Source organism: Corvus brachyrhynchos, unplaced genomic scaffold, assembly GCF_000691975.1.
Source record: "Corvus brachyrhynchos isolate BGI_N302 unplaced genomic scaffold, ASM69197v1 scaffold255, whole genome shotgun sequence".
In the NCBI taxonomy this organism is placed as follows: domain Eukaryota; kingdom Metazoa; phylum Chordata; class Aves; order Passeriformes; family Corvidae; genus Corvus; species Corvus brachyrhynchos.
In genome coordinates, this window is record NW_008238358.1 from 5,614,149 (window position 1) to 5,632,115 (window position 17,967).

The 17,967-nt window shown below is 36.3% G+C and overlaps 1 protein-coding gene across 2 annotated transcripts in view; it reads left to right on the forward strand.

Annotated features, from left to right (window-relative positions):
* The window catches only part of OLA1 (Obg-like ATPase 1), a 98,466-nt gene that overhangs the window by 47,228 nt on the left and 33,271 nt on the right, over positions 1-17,967 (forward strand). For both annotated transcript variants that reach the window (XM_017735678.1, XM_017735679.1), the window contains 2 exons: positions 11,631-11,711; positions 11,987-12,084. In XM_017735678.1, coding sequence (XP_017591167.1) covers positions 11,631-11,711; positions 11,987-12,084 — 179 coding nt within the window. The remainder of the gene's footprint in view (positions 1-11,630; positions 11,712-11,986; positions 12,085-17,967) is intronic.

Genomic DNA, 17,967 nt, shown 5'->3' on the forward strand with positions numbered 1-17,967 from the left:
TGCTGTTAAGTTCTACTGAGATGTTGATACTAGTATTCCTGTAGCCAGCAAGTGAAGGTATTTTTTAGGTGTGATTGCACTTCGTGTCTTTTAGCGCATGTTAAATAAAGACTGCTAGTTGAAATTAATTTTAGGATGTTGTTGTGGAAAGCTACTTAAATGAGCTCAATTATCACAGGGTAGCAGTGGTGTTTCTTTGTAAATTAGTGATGTATAATAATTATCAACTTCAGTCTATGTTTTTTGCTAATTTTTATGTTACTGCCACTTGTCTTTTGAGTCCCCTGCACTTTGCCAGTAGTCTAGTTATCCATTTTTCTTTGTCATTAATATTCTATAAATATTTCAGGTGGTACATAAAATGCATTCTCTAATTATTACAGCAGTGTATCAGTGTGGAAGTAGCTTATTTGTGTCTAGCAAGTAAGTATTAAAAAATACTGTTTTCTTAGATGGATTTTTCAATAGCAGGTAGTAAGAAAAACATTGTTATATTGGTGCTGGTTGGTTAATTTATCAGTACTGAAGTGCAGTGAAATTTGTTGGCCCTACCTAGTGTTTGGAAACAAATAGGAACTGAAAGTGAACATCCCCGTCCAAAATGTTCAGCTCCATGATGCAGTGTTAAAAAGCACTTCTTTGGTAGCTTCTGTTGGTGAAGAACTAGTCCTCATCTGGCGTGAAAAGTATTTTATTCCTTGATTGGTCTAGGCCAGAAAAAACAGCTATTGTTGGATGATTTAAAGGCTTTCATGTAAGCCCAGAGAGAGAGAACCAGGCATGCTTCATTTAAGGTCTTATCTGTCGTGTGAACCCAGCCCTGGGTACACGTGGGCAGTGATTTTTATCTTATACAAAAGGTTTCACGTGCTTAGAGGAACAGTGCAGTTTATGCCTACAGTTTCAAATAGCATCCACACAGTATTTCACCTTTTAATTCATCTTAAAGAAAGGGGCAAGCAAAAATCCTGCCCGTAGGGAATTCAAAGTTCATCCTAAGGCTAAATTTTACATTGGTATGACATGATGAAAATGAGGAATGCTGTGATGCTGTTCTGCCCCAGCCTCGAGCTCTTCTCACTCACTTTGTTGTGTGGCTGTCTTTGGAAACAGCTTTGCTCAGCTCCTTGTGATGGAACGTTCCTGTCTAGTTTTTTGAGTGTACCTCTCTGGATGCTTTGAGGATTTTATATCACAATCTGTGTTCTTCCTGTGCTGAGGAAGAAGTTGGCACTTTTGTGATTACAAAGAATCATAACTGCAGTGTGTTTTAAATTGAATTTGTAATAGTGATCGTGTAACTTAATGGGTGGTAGGTACAGTTATGATTGTATGGCAAGAGTTACTCTTATTCATTTTTTAACTACAGGAAGTTGGTATGTGTTTGAAAACAGAAAATGTCAGATTATTCTCATATTAAGGGAGACAGTAAGTAAAAACCTGAACTCTAGAAATGCGATTTAGATTAATTAAAGAAAAATTTCAACTCTTCATTATTAGTCTTATCTTTACCCAGCTTCAGTTTCTCGTCCATTTCTTTGCCTCTTCCTTCAGTCTCCTTACTACTACATCATCTGTAGTTCACTGGTCAAAATGACTTCGTCACCTTGTATTTGTAACTTCCTGTCATTTGTTGGTTTTTTTTAATACTGTTTTTACAAACACATGCACAGAAAACATCAGGTTTTTGGAGTCGTGTTGCTCTGCCAGGTCTGTTCCCAATAATAGCTGTTACACATGACCAGTCTCAACTGAGTTTGTCAACAACAATAGAGGTTTCAAAGGCATGAAATTCCTTTGTTTCATGGGAAGGGGTGGCTGAACAGAGTGGGGAGGCACAAATTAATGCTTCCCTTGAGACAAAGTCGGCACATAGGAGCTATAGTCACTAGGGAATCTCTTCAAGGAAGTGTTGTGGGGCATAATGCCTGTGAGTCTTGCTGACCTTGGACCTTCTTGCTTGTCTTCCCCTGGGACTTATATGCTTGAATTCTAAGGTATACACTAGACTTCATAAATGACCTTTTTTAATGGTCAAGGCTTGTGAAAGCTCTTTCCTTCTCCTGGTAAATCAATCCTTAGGTCCAGTTATGCAACTTCTACAAATAGGTTTGTGTAGCTGTGAGACTATAGCAGCAGCTCTGCTGGGCTGGAAATGTTCATCCACTGGGTTGTGAGGCACTACTGGTATAGCATAGTGGGATTGACTGTGCAGTAAATGATTTACAGGTCTAGGAGAGAAACCATGTGGGATGGGTGAAAAAAGCAGTTAAAGATTATGCCTCTTTCCTAAAGTGGTAGTCAAATGTTAGGAGTGTATTTTGGCTGTTTGATCAGTCTGCACTTCCCAAATCCATTGCATTTTGCATTTAGCTTGTCTGTCACAGAGAGAGTTCCCTGTCCAGCACAATTAGTAACACTTCCATGCAGCTTGCAGCTAATGTTCAAGGCTTCCTCTTTGCCAGGCAAAAAAAATCATTAAGAGACAGTATGGCCTGAAATTAATACTTTTTTCCAAACAGTTTGTCTTCAAAAAAACGGAGGATGGGACAGGACTGGGAGAGAACTTCTCAGGATTTGCCTTTTTAAATTATTTGCCAGTATAATACACAGCCGTGGCTAATATTCTTTTCTTAGCAATATTCTTCTTCTGTAGCAGAGATGTGGAACAAACAGCTCTTGTCTGTGCACCGAGTGTTACCAGTCATTTTTCCTTTCAGGAAAACTAGGAGGTTACAAAGGAAAAAACTTGGTATTTTTAGATTGTATTGGTTTTGTTTTTAAGCACAATGTTAAAATTTTAGTGTCTCTCATTTTTTATTGTTTTCTATCCCCCATTCTTTTGGGAACAATTCAAGGTGAAGACACTTGAGAATGACTTAAGAATTTCAACTGGTTGAGAGTTACAGAACTCATTTCTCTTGTTTCATAAATACGAATTGTCTGCTTTAGGGGATTCGCTTTATCAGTAAGCTACCACAGTTGTAACTTGATAGTCCGAAATCTCCAAAAGGTTTAGGAGGAGAAAAATAGAAAATTGACTGTGTGTATCAGTCGACAGTACTTAAATCTGAGGTTTGTACTTGACTGCCTGCCTTCTGGCATGGTGTTATAACTTGTTAATTATCATTTTTCCTCTGTCTAAGCCCACATTGCCTACAGGTGGTAAATTCACCTTAGTGCAGTGACCTGGCTTGGCAGTTGAATAGTGTTAACTGTTTGTCCTGTCTCTCAGAGAATTGATTTCTCAATCCCCTGTCAGCAGAAATAAAATAGCTGACTGTTGTTAAGGGGCTATCAATAAAATAATTTTCAAGTTCTACTTAAAAATCAATGGCACAATATGGTCCAAGATCACCAACATATAATGCTGACATAAGCTTGGAATAGCTTCCTTTACACATGTGTTGTCTGTCTTGCAAGTATTCCCTCTGCCTTCTCAGAAATGACTGTTGTTACTAGGGGTACTAGTCTTTCAGATTGGTATACCTTTATTTTGGCTATAACCCTCTAGAGACAAGTTATAGAATAAAAATTCTCCTGTTATTTGCATGTATTAAAACAGAACAAATATAATTTCAGAAAGCAATCTGAGTAATTTTGGTTTTATATTTTAAATCTGTCTGGTGCTGGTATATGCAGAGACATGAGATACTGAGTTAAACTTCATTATTAGCTTATTATTAATCTGTCATTTTGGATAGCAGGGGATTTAAAAATAGAATTCAAATATGTATTACTTCATTGATCAGAATGTTCAAATTATAGAATTTTAAAAAATATTTTTTAATTAATGGGATTTCTCAGTCTTGGAGACGGAAGTCTTCAAGTTAATATCTTCTAATACAGTTAAGTGAACATTATTGTAGGATTCTCTTCCAATACCATTCCAGCCTGATTCAGTTCTAGTCCTCAGAAACTGATAGCTCTGCAACAGATAGCTATTCCTTCAGCCCTTTGTTGGTGCCCAAAATCTTGAATTCCAGCGTGCAAGAATTGTTAAGGTAACAGTATTGAGATATATAAATCTGACCACAAGGGTATTGTTTGTAGTTGAGTTGATGCAGATTATTGATGAAGACAAAATTATATTAGTGGTATGAAGACAAAATCTTCAAGTCAGAATCAATGTGCACAGTGTTTGAACTTCCAATTTTCAGTTGAAAGGTGGCTGCTACAGTAGGTCTGATCAGCGTTCACTGCATTTGAACTTCCAGTGTTTGGTTAAATGGGATGCTTTCCCAAGTCCTGCAAGATACATGAATTCCATTGTAAAGTCTGTCATTTTAAAAATAAGATTAGTTTATCAAATCAAGCACATTTTGTAAGAGGAAAAGCAGTTGCAGTTATGAAAAGAGCAGTTAGAGACTCCTTTTTAGTGTAATGGTACCAGAACCATCTAGTGCATATTCAACTTCAAAGAAAGCTTTGTTCTGTTAGAATACTCACACTCTGCCAATGGTCATTGTATTTGTCAGCATATATGTACTATGAAGCAAAGTCTTCCTAATGATGTAGCTTTAATCCCTTCCATTCTCCTGCCTTACATTTAATGTCTTGGTCCTGTCCTGAGAATATATTAACTGTTTGAAAGATGTTCTTTTGTTCATCATTTGTTGTTACAATCACCGATATGGTATGGGAGATACTTCACATACACCAAAGAACTGGTAGATTCCGTTTCTTCTTCTTACCTATATACACAAGATGAAATCTTTCCTTCCTGCAATATTCTGATGAATGGGATGGTGCCAAGCAGAATTCGCTGACCTCTTGCTGCAAGCGCTTGCCAGCATTGTCACGGATGGCTGAACTCTTATTTCCTCTAACTGATGATGTCAGTTGGGAATGTTCACCTTTCTTTCATTCTGAGTTGAAGATAGATACAGTGATGAATTGTATAAATTTTTTTTGCCAGTTTCTTTGGTCTCCTTATGCAAGGAGAGTTTGAGAGGCCAGTTTGTTCCACAAGAGGTGGAAAGAAAGGAGCAGTGTACACGTACACTGTTGACATACTCTCTGCTGATGGCTTTTACAATTGTTAACTTAAATCATAGGGAATCAAGAAAATATTTAAATTCTTAATGCGTATAATTATGCCTAAAATCTTGAGTGGACCATTTACTGTGCTTAATGTGGTATTTAGAGGAAATTAAAGTTCATTCTGAAGAACATTTTGAATGTAGGATGGCAGATGTTTGTGAATTGATTGGTAGTAAAGCCTGACTTAAAAGTACATAATGTGAAAACACATGTTTGGATTTTTTTGGTATTATCAGTAGACAAAGAGAAGTCAGTTCTTAACTACTTTCTGTCAAGGCTGATCTTTCCTGTGTAGATTTGACAAGTGGCTTAAAGTAATTAATTTTGTAAATCATGTATCTCTGAGTATGTCTAGATCCAAGCCATTTTAAATTGTTTGTGCATATGCCAAAATAATACTGTATACGAATAGTTGTATTCTAAAAGACACCTTTTTCATTTGGCTTAATTCACATCTACAACAAATGCATTCACACATGGATTTATTTGGAAATTATTGTGTATAGGCTAATGCAGTAAGAAAAGTTGAGTGAAACTCCGCAAAATATATTTCATTTTGCTTTTCAGTGCAATTTCCCTGTTCTGAATTTCTGAACTGCTGGAAATAATCACTTGTAGATAGCATGCTTTAGACTGCTCTCTGTATTCTTGCTGGCTTTTTTCTTTGAGAAGCGACAAGTGACTGAGTTGTTTTATGTATAATGCTGTAGGAGCCCACAAGGATGACCCACACAGGAGAATTTGGGGATTATTGACACAAATTACACTGCCTGGAATGCCTGTAGGATGTTTTGGGTGACAGTGCGTGTTGTGGTTCATAAACATTATTGGCATCTAGTTCTAAGTAAATCTTACATCATGTACAGCTTGTACTTGCTCTGTGAGAAGGTATTAAATAGCAGAAAGGATAATACACTTGTCCTAAATCCATTGCTTGTCCCATTGTATTTTTATTAAAGTCAGTGAGCAAGGGAATTGTAAGAGATTAGACATTGTTTTGTACCACAGAGGAGCTCATTGTCACTCCAGTTGATGCAGTACCTGGTTTGTTCTCTTTCCTGCACCCAGCAGCTACAGCTTATTTAAGCACTTTACCACAATGAAAAAACATCATCTAGCCTTTTCTTTAAACTGCAAAATTTGTCTTAATTGTCCTTTAAAATACCATTGTTTTTAAACAGTGCTTTTAGCATAAATTCTTACAGTGTCACTTCAGCCTCAACTTTGTAAATTGCCAGAAAACCTCCAGGAAAAGCAGAGAGCTGAGGCTATGCTCAATAGAAGTGAAAAGATTTCCAAGGAAAGCCGTGAGTGGAAGGACTGTGGGCTTGGTGCATTCCATACATCTCATGTTAACAAGGAAAAAAGTGTGTACTCAGTAAATTGCTCTTGGTGCAGCACAATTAAGCTAGCTGAGTACCTCAAATAGCATTGTTTTCTATCTGTATCTGAAAAATCATGACAAATTTTGAAGGCCAGATGGAATAATAACTATCCAGTTTGATCTCTTGTATATCCCAACTTAGTTCTTACAGCTGTGGTTAAAATGGAATGTATCTCTTACGGGAAGAATTAACCTTTATTGAAATATTTTCTGGCTGGAGATAAATTACTTTTAACTTCTGTAAGCTGTGCCAGTAATTAATTATCTTTACTGTTTAGAAATAAAGCACAGCTTTAGTCTGTATTTGTCAAGCTTCAGCAGTTGTTTGATTTCCCTATGCTAGTGTGAAAAAATCCGTATATGTGAGGTTTTTGTTATATATATATATATATAAAATGCAGTAAGAATAAAAGCATAGAACTTAAGAACTCCAAGTCTTCATGCATAAGCACTTTCTCAAAACCTCTGTTTTTTCTCAGTTTTTCATCATTTCAGCAGAGATAAGTGCAGAATTATTCCCGTTGGACATTAGGCTATTTATATACTCCAAGATTGCATTAGTCTTCTAGTTACAGTACAGTTCATGTGCTTGTGAGCCTCCTGGCTTCTCAGTCCCTCTCGCAAGAGGGAAGTCCTCTGCTGGTAAATACTGTATCCATCTTCCCTTTGTCCCCTGCCCAGCAGTGTATGAACTTCAGTGCTTTTGTATTGAAAGGCATTGTTTGCTTTCACTAAAGCTGTGTGGCAGTCCTGGTCCTACATAGGCTCCCATTCTTAGTAATTTAGTATTCTCGGAATGTATGTGTCATTAATATGGCCTTTTTTGGCTGTTGAAGGGTGGTAACAGTGAAATGCAAAGAGTTTGTTTGGAGTGCCACCAGAAACATGCACACTGGGGTTTTTATTTACAGTTGTATTCTGAGACCTACTGGTTAGGTGGTGTTGACTCCATTTGGTGTATGCAGTGATTTATTAAAGAAATACCTTCTGCCACTGAGCCAGATTCCTTAGGGAAGCCAGAATATGTTATTTATACACTACCACCTTCATTATTGGTATGCAGTGGTGTTGGACTTCAGTATGAAATGAGAGGAACTAACTAAGAGCTACAGATAATGTTTTAGGTACTCCTTGTGGCTTTTCCAAGCAGCAGAGCAGTGTAAATGGTAGAATTTTAGACAATTGAAACATTTTAATATAATGTATTTAACTGCTTTTGAAGTTTTAAAGGAAGATGGTAAGTTTTTAGATCTTGGAAGTTTTGAAGGGGCTGAATAAGGTGCTGAAAACACTCCATACTTCCCTTGGTGGGGGGGAAAAAAAGCCCTACTGTACTCACAGTTACTCTGTAGTAGTGGAGACTTCTGCGCTGCCTGCAAGATCACAGGGAATTCGCTTGCACTTTGAAGTGTGAAGTGATAATCCTCACAACTGCTTATTTCTTTATTAAATTTGCGGAAGTTAATTACATGCCCTGCTAATTTACAACAAAAAAATCACAATTCTCTGATGCCAAGTAGGCAAGTGAGTTTTCCAAGCTTCAGTTTAGTCCCTCATGCTGTAAGAAGAATTTGGCATTGGCACACATTATTACTATCATTCATCCAGAAAGTCTGTTAATGTATGCACATTTTTCTACACAGTAGTGTCTCATGAGTAAGTCTTGGTAAATCTGCTATATGCAATTTACATGTATTTCCCTATTTTATACTGCTGGACTTACTGTTAATGTCCTGCTTAGCATTTGTGGATTGACTACTTGTGGTTATTTGGAAAATGAGAGCAGGACATAAATTAAAATCACTGTATTCATATGTACTAAATTAATATAGTTAGAAATTAACTGATTTTTAAAACAGTGTTATTTGATATTCATGAAGTTTGCTATATTTCATATGCCTTGACAAATGTAAGCAAATTGGAATTTGGAGGGATTTTTGGTGGCTTTCTGAATGGTTCCTGTAATAGTGTTGCTAACTGAAAAACAAGAGTACCCCTCTCATCAAAGAAGGTGAAGTGGATCATTCTGCTGGGGACAGATTGACCTCAAAGTGTGCAGTTGGGGAGGCCAGATCTAATGAAACAAAGTGGATCATTGCTCTGTATTCTGTTATTAAGCATTTCGAAGTTTACTTGAGTAGTAATTAAATGTGTTTAAATGACTGTTACAGTGATAGAGAAGATAAAAAGATTGGGTTATACTCTTTCACCAGTCCTAAATAGAAGAAAATAACTAAAAATGGTGCTAGATGAGAAATAACCTAAAAATGCACTATTTGTGTGGTTTTTTAGAGTATTGGGGCAGCTGAGTTAAAAAGAGATGTGGAAACACTTGCCTTTCTTCATATTGTCATTTGTGTTTAACAATTTCCTGTTTAAGGAGTTATATTAAGTCTCATTTCAGTGGAACACCACCACTGATGCAGGGGAATCTAAGTTCAGCTGACCCATTTTTAAGTTTCTGGACTGTCTACCTTACATTCTGCATGTTGTGACTGCTGCCCAGATAGTCCATCAGAGAACTTCTTTGTGTCTCACTGCTTCATCAGCTTCATACAAAAATGCTGTATTTGCTTACAGGTTTCCATCCTTTTATCTAAAGAAAGTTTTCGAATACTTTGCCAGCTTCCCTATAAAACCAAAATAAAATGGCAAGTATACGGTTGTCAGGTCCCCCCAGCATATTCAGCTGTAGGTCAGCCCTACCTGTGGGAATTGTCCCTGTAATCACTCCTTTAGAATGACAGTTGCAAACAGCATCAAGTCAGGTATGTAAACGAGAACTTTTTAAAATTAGGTCAGTGCCAAAATGGATGTAGATCTGTGTGTCACTGTAAGTAGCAAAGTGCCAAAATGGATTTAGATCTGTGTGTCACTGTAAGTAGCAAATGAATGTGAAAGAAAGGTTTTGATTGGCAGGTCTGTGCTTAGATAGGCTTTAGAAAGGCCAAACTTTATTTGCTGTGTTGATGCTTGAAATTTTCAGGGTGTTCTGTGTTATGTAGCTCTCCTTTCATTTCTGCTTAAGCCTAGAAGTTTGGCTGTTTGTGCTATAGTGGTTTTTTTCTTTCAAATTTTTATTGACTCCAATTTATATGTAACAAGGCGTTGCTATTGTGGGAGAAACTGTAATGCTGAAATCCATGTGGTAAGTGCCTACAGAACTAGTTTAAAATCTAAAATAGCCTGTAACCAGAATTCCTTCACTGCTGAACAGGAATCTTGATGGTTGTGTTGATTTTTATATATGCTATTTAAAGAGAAGCTGAGGATAAAGATCTTAAGTGAAAAGTCCTTACTGATAGAATTGCTTCCCTTATCTTGTTTATACTGATTAATTAAAAAATAAAAAGCACATAGGGTTAAAGATAAGATGGTACCACTGTTTTCTTCTTTATGTGTAATCTTGTTGCATGTCTCTACATAAGCTGTTCTGGCCACTCATCATAGTAACCAGCTGGGCCATTTCACCTGCTGGAGCCATTAAAGAGGACTCTCTCCCCCTAGATTAATCCCCTCCGACATTAGTTTTTTGCTCTGACAACTGGAGCAGGCATTCAGAATTTGCAGGTGGCCAGTGTGACGCACATAATTGCCTACAATTTTAGGCAATGAATAAAAATGGTCTACATTACTTGTCAAAGGTTGTATATGCAGTGCCAAGTGAGATCTATGGGAAGCCTTTTAGGGTTTAAAGAACAGTTAATAGCAAAGCTGCACAGTGCTTTTTTAATCATAATGCATTTGTAATATAGCACTTTGATCTTCTCCTTGTAGGAAATGGTGTTATATTAGCCACTTTTAAACATTTATGAGTGAAATTCAGTTATAGGAGAGTAAAAGTGATTATTCTTAGGCAGAACATGTTAGATTTCATTAAAAGTTTTAGCTTGCCCCTTCCTTGTTAAAACCTGTGGGGAGTCCTGTTCCTGGAGGGTTTCAAATCAGGATCTGAAGATTTAGAAGAGCTTTTTTTTTTTTTTTCTCCACTAAAGCTACTGCAAGACTAGAAAAGACGGTAGTAAATACTGATGTTATTTGTGGTTGTTTATAAATGTACTTCAACTGCATAGCATTAGGTGCAAAAAATGTTGTGCGCTCAACAGTTCAGGGAATGTTTCCTTGTATTTTAAAGTTCTTAATGCTCAGTTGCATCAATTACAACTTAAAAAATGCATTATTTAAAGCATGATCATAAATTATCTACAACAAAAAATAGGCGACTCTAAAATGTACTACTCCTAGAAGAGCAGAGTTTGACCTTTCAGACCCAAGAGCCTTTTATTAACACCTGCCTGTAAGGAGAACCGTGCCACACGCAGCTTTCGGATTCACGACCACAAAACTGATGAGGAAAGGCTTGAAGGGTTCAGTTTGTGTCACTTGCTGTTTGCCGTTTCCATTTCACAGATGATTAATCTTTCTGTGAAGAAAGGCCAGAGAAACAAAGCACATTGGGCTCTTCCTGCAGTTACTCCTTCTGAATGCACACTAGCTTGCTAACTAAAAGGCCTTTAGATTTCCTGCCGAGAGAGATGTTCTGAAAGTGAATGCAGCTGGTTGGAGGTCACCAGTGCAAGGCTCTTGCCATTGTGTAATGGAGGCTTTGGCAGGTTTCATTTTGGGGGGGGAGGGAGAAGGTGTTGGCGAAAAATTAATGCGGAATAAAAAGGGCTTTGGCCATTTGAATTAATTTCTCGAGGGTGGATCATCAATAATAGGCTCCATTTCTTTTGCTCACAATTTAAAAAAAAAAAAAAAAGATATTTGCTGTGTTTTGTCCCACCCATTCCCTTTTCTTAATGGCATGTTTATATTGTACGTGGTCTCTCCCGCTGGATGCTGAAATGTTGCGTCTTACTGAGTTTGAAAAGCAATCTAAAATGTACTGATTTTTACATGTATTTTATGAGCTCTGCTGATGTTTGGGGTGACAAGAGATGATACTTGAGTATTGTGTATTTAACTTTCTAATTGTGGGATTTGGATGCCTTTAATAATCCATATGGCTCTTGAGCGACTTTTAAAGCAGCAATTTCTGTTTTTCTGGGAGAGTAAAAATTTGTTTCTAAAAGGTATTATCTAATTTTTAGTTTGTATGTATGTTTTGAATCTTAATGTATATATGCCTTGTTTATGGAAGAGAATAGTCTTGATATCCAGCTGAGTTTTTGACTTTGGTTTTTTTTTTGATCTTGCATAGGATGTAATGTGCAAAATCAAGACATGGGTAATAGATGAAAAGAAAGCTGTCCGCTTCTATCATGATTGGAATGACAAAGAGGTAGGCTATAAATATTATTCCATGAGTTGACTTCTAATTTTGCTACCTGTTACTGGTTCTTTTTAGAGTTGGTTGTTATTGTTGTTTTTTTGATTTCATATTCGTAGTGTATTAAATGTTAAATTTATTAGCTGAATCTATGCTTATCTGTGATTTATGTATTACACTCGAATTCTGTAGCTTCCTCAGACATGCCATGAGGAAAATGATCATAAAATTAATTCAAGTTGATATAAACTGTTTTAAAAATTCTCCCCCTTTATTCTCACTTCCAGATTGATGTTTTAAACAAACATTTGTTTTTTACTTCAAAACCGATGATCTACTTGGTTAATCTCTCTGAAAAAGACTACATTAGAAAGAAAAACAAGTGGTGAGTGTGTACAGGTTAAATGTCTAAATTTATATTTCTGTGTCATATTTTTCCATGGTCAGTAATTCCTTGCACATTTAGATCACCAAGGATATTAATTAAAATAGCAATATGAAGTAATCTTGCTCTTCTGTTACTTGTTATGCTCCCATTGACTGCTGCTTGAGTACAGTGCATATGGTGAAACCTTAACTGAAACTGCAGAAAAGAGTATGCTTCCTTACGTTTTAACATGAATCCATTAACTGTGAAGAAAATAGATTTGATTTAGAACTACTAATTTAAATAAACATATGGCTTTATCATGTTCTATAATGCTGGTTGTCTGAACAGCATATTTTTCATTCCTAAGGAATTAATTGAATGCCAGAAGACTAAAGCTATGTGAGTTGCACAGAAGTCCTTCAAACAAAATTGCACATTTTAACATTACTCTTCTGTTTGCAGCCGGGTGCCTGGCTTTCTTGCTGCTGCTTGTGTGTTGCTTGTGGTTTACAGGCCTGTTTTGATGGGCTTTAATGCCATGAGCAGCTCAGGTTTTAGTCAGGTATTTCTGACATCAGTATTGTGACTCAAGTACATGATGGTTACAGAATCAATCTATCAGACATTCAGTGAACTGGATGAAGATCCAGTCCTAAGATGGTAGACATATGGTGGGAATCCGCTGTTGAGAAGTACAGCATTTAGCATGTCTCTGGAAGCTCTAGATGGCATAAATACTGCTCTGTGGAGGAGGGAACAGATTAGGTAGTTAGTATACGATGAAGGAAAATCTATAGCAGTGTGTTTAGTTTAAAATAAACCCAACCAAACATCAAATCTTTTCTTACAATTCAGAATTTTAAACACTGTACTTGTGAGATACTTTGAAGATGTATAAATGTATGTTTGTGAGCAGATATATGCATGTAACTCATCCAAACAAATCAAAAGTATCTAAAGCGGAATATCTGAATTCTCCTAAAGTACACCCTCTGTTTCTCCCTGTACTTCATTAAGTACTTAGATGCACATGGTTTCAATTTTCCATTAAAAATTCTCATTTCCATATGATATCAAAGAGTGAGAAGGCTTTAAACTGAAAAATAAACATTCATAGACTGGAAGCCAAAACAATAATTAATGTCAGATGGTTAACTCCAATAAATCATTAGAATAAATTCTGGGAAATTACTGCAACTAAAACTGTCCTTTTGATACTCCAAGACATTTTGTGTTGGTACTAAAGAACAAAATTTAATGTATTTTAATAGCAAACCCTCTCAGTCCCAAACACAGACTTCAGAATAGACTTGATAAGCAATATAATAATGTAAGCTCTTCATGTTTGGCCAAATTTTATAATTTTAAATTAATTTGTTTCTCTAAATATTTTTTGGGTATGACAATTTAAAGATAAGAAGTGGTTCTACCCAAGGAAGTATTTAAAATCAGCATAGTCACATTTGCTCTGTTTTTGTGAGGTGATGCTTTTTTCAAAGTACCGATGCTGTGGTTTCTTAAGGTTTGCTGTCACAGTGCAGACGTGGAAGTTTATGTGAAAATGGATGAGTCGGTTTTCCTGTCCAAAAAAAAAGATCCTCACACCTGTATTTGGATGATTACAGGTAGAGCTCACTGGCTCTAATTGTACAGTAAATACCATTTCCCAGACCCTAATGGCAGCCAGACTACTTAGGCGACGCCAGTCTGTGATTCAGCTGTCGCCAGTCACCCCATGTTTTTTGTGAGACTAGTTGTGATGATGACATAGTTAAACCCAATTGAAAGCAAATCTTTGGATAAATTGCAATTTTTAATTTGTAAAAAATCAGATGTTTGAGTTGAGGAGTCATATAATGAAACAGTTTAACTGTTTCTATTACAATTAATGATTTAGTTTTTAAAAAGTGTACCCAGATCGCATGGATGTGAGTGTAATTGTAGCTGAAAGATCAAAGCCTGGGTATCTGAGTGATGTTCCAGAAGAGAATTTACCACATAGCCATTTTCAGTACAGTTTCTGCCTCCTGCTGTTCCTATTTTCCCTCAAGCTAGCCATTGACTACCCCCTGTGCATCCCTGCTCGTAAAAAATGATTGAGGAAGTATTTGTCATGTATTTATGAGTGGGAAACATTGTGTGATAGGGAAAGGCATCTACTAGAACCAGAGAGATTGCCATTTCCTTTCCTTCGGCTGCTCTGCCACAGCTTTAAATCCTCTGTTTATGCAACATAGCTTTTATATTTAAGAGTAGAATAAATGTTTTCTATGAAGGATGCTAACGGTAGGCTTCTGTCATTTGTGTGCTGCAAGCAGATGTAAATTATTAGAATATATTTTACTGTTAGATTCCACTTTATGATTTTTTTTTATTATTTTGAGGGGTAGGTATTCATATTTGAAATGCAAGCCACATTTAAGTCGTAGTCATTCTTCTCAAAAAAGTTTATTTCTGAGCTTAATTTGTAATATTACTATAACAAAGGTAAGATTAATGCAGGAAATGCTCAGCCATAAAATGTTTTCATCAGACTTTTGCAACTATAAAAGTGTTTAAAACAGCAAAGGAGAGGAGAGGCTTTTTGATTTTGGGTGAAGAGGAAAACTAAAATTGTCTTTGTTTTACTGGGTAACTCTTTCAGAATTAATGAACATTTTAATTGTGAGTTAAAACACACTTATATTTAAGTGCCAATGTGTTATTTTTCAATTCAAGAAAAGAAGAAAACACTGTGAAAGATAGGACTATTGTGTGTTTGAGTAGGTGTATTGACCTTTTGAAATATGTAAAAACTGGAATGGCTCCAAGCAGTTACTTGCTGGTTTTAACAATGTTGAATTAGTCATTCAGTTGATTTATGATTAAGACCTAGCCCCTGAAGAGAAGCTGACATGGCAGCTGTGTTAGTTGCACTTGTGTTATGATCAGATGACAGTAATCTTGACATTTATGAGGGAATCCACTGAAACCGTTCTTAATACGTATTGCTGTACTCTAAATGAATATTTAAATTCTTCTTTTAATAATTCCTAATTGGTATTTTATCTGAATCTAGTACCTTAACCATGGTATACATGTATTCAAGTTTTACCATGAAAATATTCAAAATAATGATAATAATAGCAACAATAACAATAATAACGTTTATCAGTTAAAACTGCATTCTGAGTCACAGGATGTCACATAAATCCAGGATATCAGATTTATCAGCCTTTCATCTAATTAAAGCTTTACATTTTAGTCTTGCTGAAGAGGGTGCTTCTAGTGGCCTATCATAGGATGGATTCCAGTCATGGAATATACTGAGCTAATTAATGAGTGAATGTAGTGGACCATGCTTAGCATCGTGTTTGGTTTGGTATTTTGGACTGACTTGCAGCAAGCACCAGGAATACTGTATATGTTAATGCCACATAAACTGATCTTTTGACTCAACTTCTCAGGTCCAATAAAGTGAATTTCATCCTATGCCTAGACTGTAGTTCAAAAAGCCAGTTATGCTGCTAAAGATTTTCTAGTATCTCTAGCATTGTAATTAAAAGTCTGAGACTTAATTATGGATTTTTGAACATCGTTTTCTCTAATATAATTCAGACTTGTTGAATATCTAAATGTGTGTTAACATTATTTTAAGGGGTTGTTTCTCAAAATGTTATGGTAGGCATTCTGATAAAAATGTTGATCGGTGTTGATAGGCTAGGGGACTTAGTATTTTGCTCCTGGGTATTTAGAGAAGTGACATGTATGTCATAATCAATAAAATTTTGCCCATTGATTTTTGTAGCATTTTTAATGTTCTTAAGCTAGAAGAGGTATAATTAGGTCAGATGAAAGGTCTATCTTTTCTGATATCATGTTTCTGACAGGCCACTAACAGATGTTCAGGGAAGATTATTGGAACAGATTAAGCAAACAGAGTATATGCATCCAGCTTCTTGCAATCTGTTATTGTAGAACTGACTAAGCCAGATATGATATACTTGTGGTTAATACTTTTTGACTGATTTCTGTTCTATAAATTTAGCCATTGACCTTTTGAACCCAAGTATACTTTTTGGCATCCCAATATCCTGCAACAGGGACTTCCACAGCTTAACTATGTGCTATATGTAGAAGTACTTCCTTATGCTTGTTTTGGATCTGCCACATCATAATTTCATTTGATGCTCCTTAGATCTTGTATTATGAGAGTGAATAATCCTTTTCTATTCATCTTTTTCATATTGCTTCAGATGTTCTGAATATTTAAAAAAAAAAGATGGAGGGGGTAGGGAAATCTGACATGAACAAAGAAGTATCAAGGGTCAAGTAAAAGGAACACTGAATAGGTTTGAGTATGAATTAATCTGTTTCACTGCGTCTTGCACTTTTAATCTAGTAGGAAACAAAGTTATAAATGGAGTTACTTATTACCATTTATGGTAATAAATGGGGACTTGGAGTTCTTGGTTGTATTTCTGCAGCTATGGATGTTTAGGTGGTTACTTTTTATTCCTGTAAATGTATTTGAGAAATTATTTGTAGAAATTTTAAAATCATAAGTTGTAATGCCAAGGTGGTATTGAGATGTTTTCTTGACATAGCTGCATAATGATTTTAAGGTTTTCTTCTATGCTGACAAATTCAGAAAATAGTATTTTAAAAAATATATTACAGCTCTTGTTCCTGCCTTACAACTGAAATGCTTTAAAAGAATATTAGGAGATGATTTATGTTATCTGGGCATAAGTAAAGTTTTGCACACACAAGTTGAGAAGTCAGATATTTAAAGTTAACCAGATCCAGAATTTAGGCATCCTGCTACATCTTTACTGCCTGACTGAGAGAGAATATCTTACAGCTCAGGCTGTTGAAACTAGAGAATTGCATATGTTTTTCATGGAGCGTTTACCTAGTGTAGTAGGGGATAGTGCATGTTGTTTGCTTAATAAACAGTTATTCTTTAGTGTTTCTGATACGAATGAATGAATACAAATTAATTAGTCATCCATCAATCAAATGTCCGTCAGTTTTCTTTCCAGCACTGTGTCCTGACATTCCCAATTGACTTCTTGTAGTCTTCTGTTTTACCAATTCCAGTGACTTTTCATTTAGTTGTTCTGTTTATCCCATACTTTTTCCCTACCGTTTTCCTAGCTGATGTGTTCTCCATGGATCTTGGCCAAATTCCCTCTCCTTTGATTTCATCCCATTCTTGCTGGCTTAGTTCCAGTCCAGTCCTTTGGTCTGGATGATTTCTTTCACCAGACTTCCCGCCTTCCTTTGCTTTCTTTTGCCTACCCCTCTGGAGTCTCCTGTCTGTTTGAATGTGAGTGCATATTGTTTGGGTAATAGCAGGTGTTGGGGACATGTCTTTAAGCATGGAAAGATTGGTCCCATTCTCACCTTCAGTGTGTAAACTCTCCCCAGACACAAATGCACCTTCCCGGAGTCTAACTTCAGTGTTCACCTTTCGCCCAAGTGTGATGGTTTATCTCTGATAGCAAGTTTGCTCTGTGCCAAATGTCTTGGTTCCTACATGTTAGGACAGTAAAATTTTTCAAATAAATTGTTTCTGTATGTTTTAAAAATGGGCAGTGTTGTATGATGAAGCTTTTTCAAAAATTCTGGTCCACCTGATTACAACATGGCACTACTAAATATCTAAAGTGTAGGTTGCAAAGTCAGGAAATAAAACCTCAGTAATTTACTTAACGATACATTGAGTCTTGAACTGGTAAACAGAGGGGTAGTCATAGTAGTTGGGAACCTTCTGGGTTTCGGGAGGGCCTGTCCTGGGCAGATAAAAGTACCATCGCACTATGCTTAAAACTCATCAAAGGCTGCAGACTGTAGGGAGCAGAGTGAGCAGGGAAATGAAGGGCAGTCTCTCTGGTGTTCTGAGTGACACGTGAC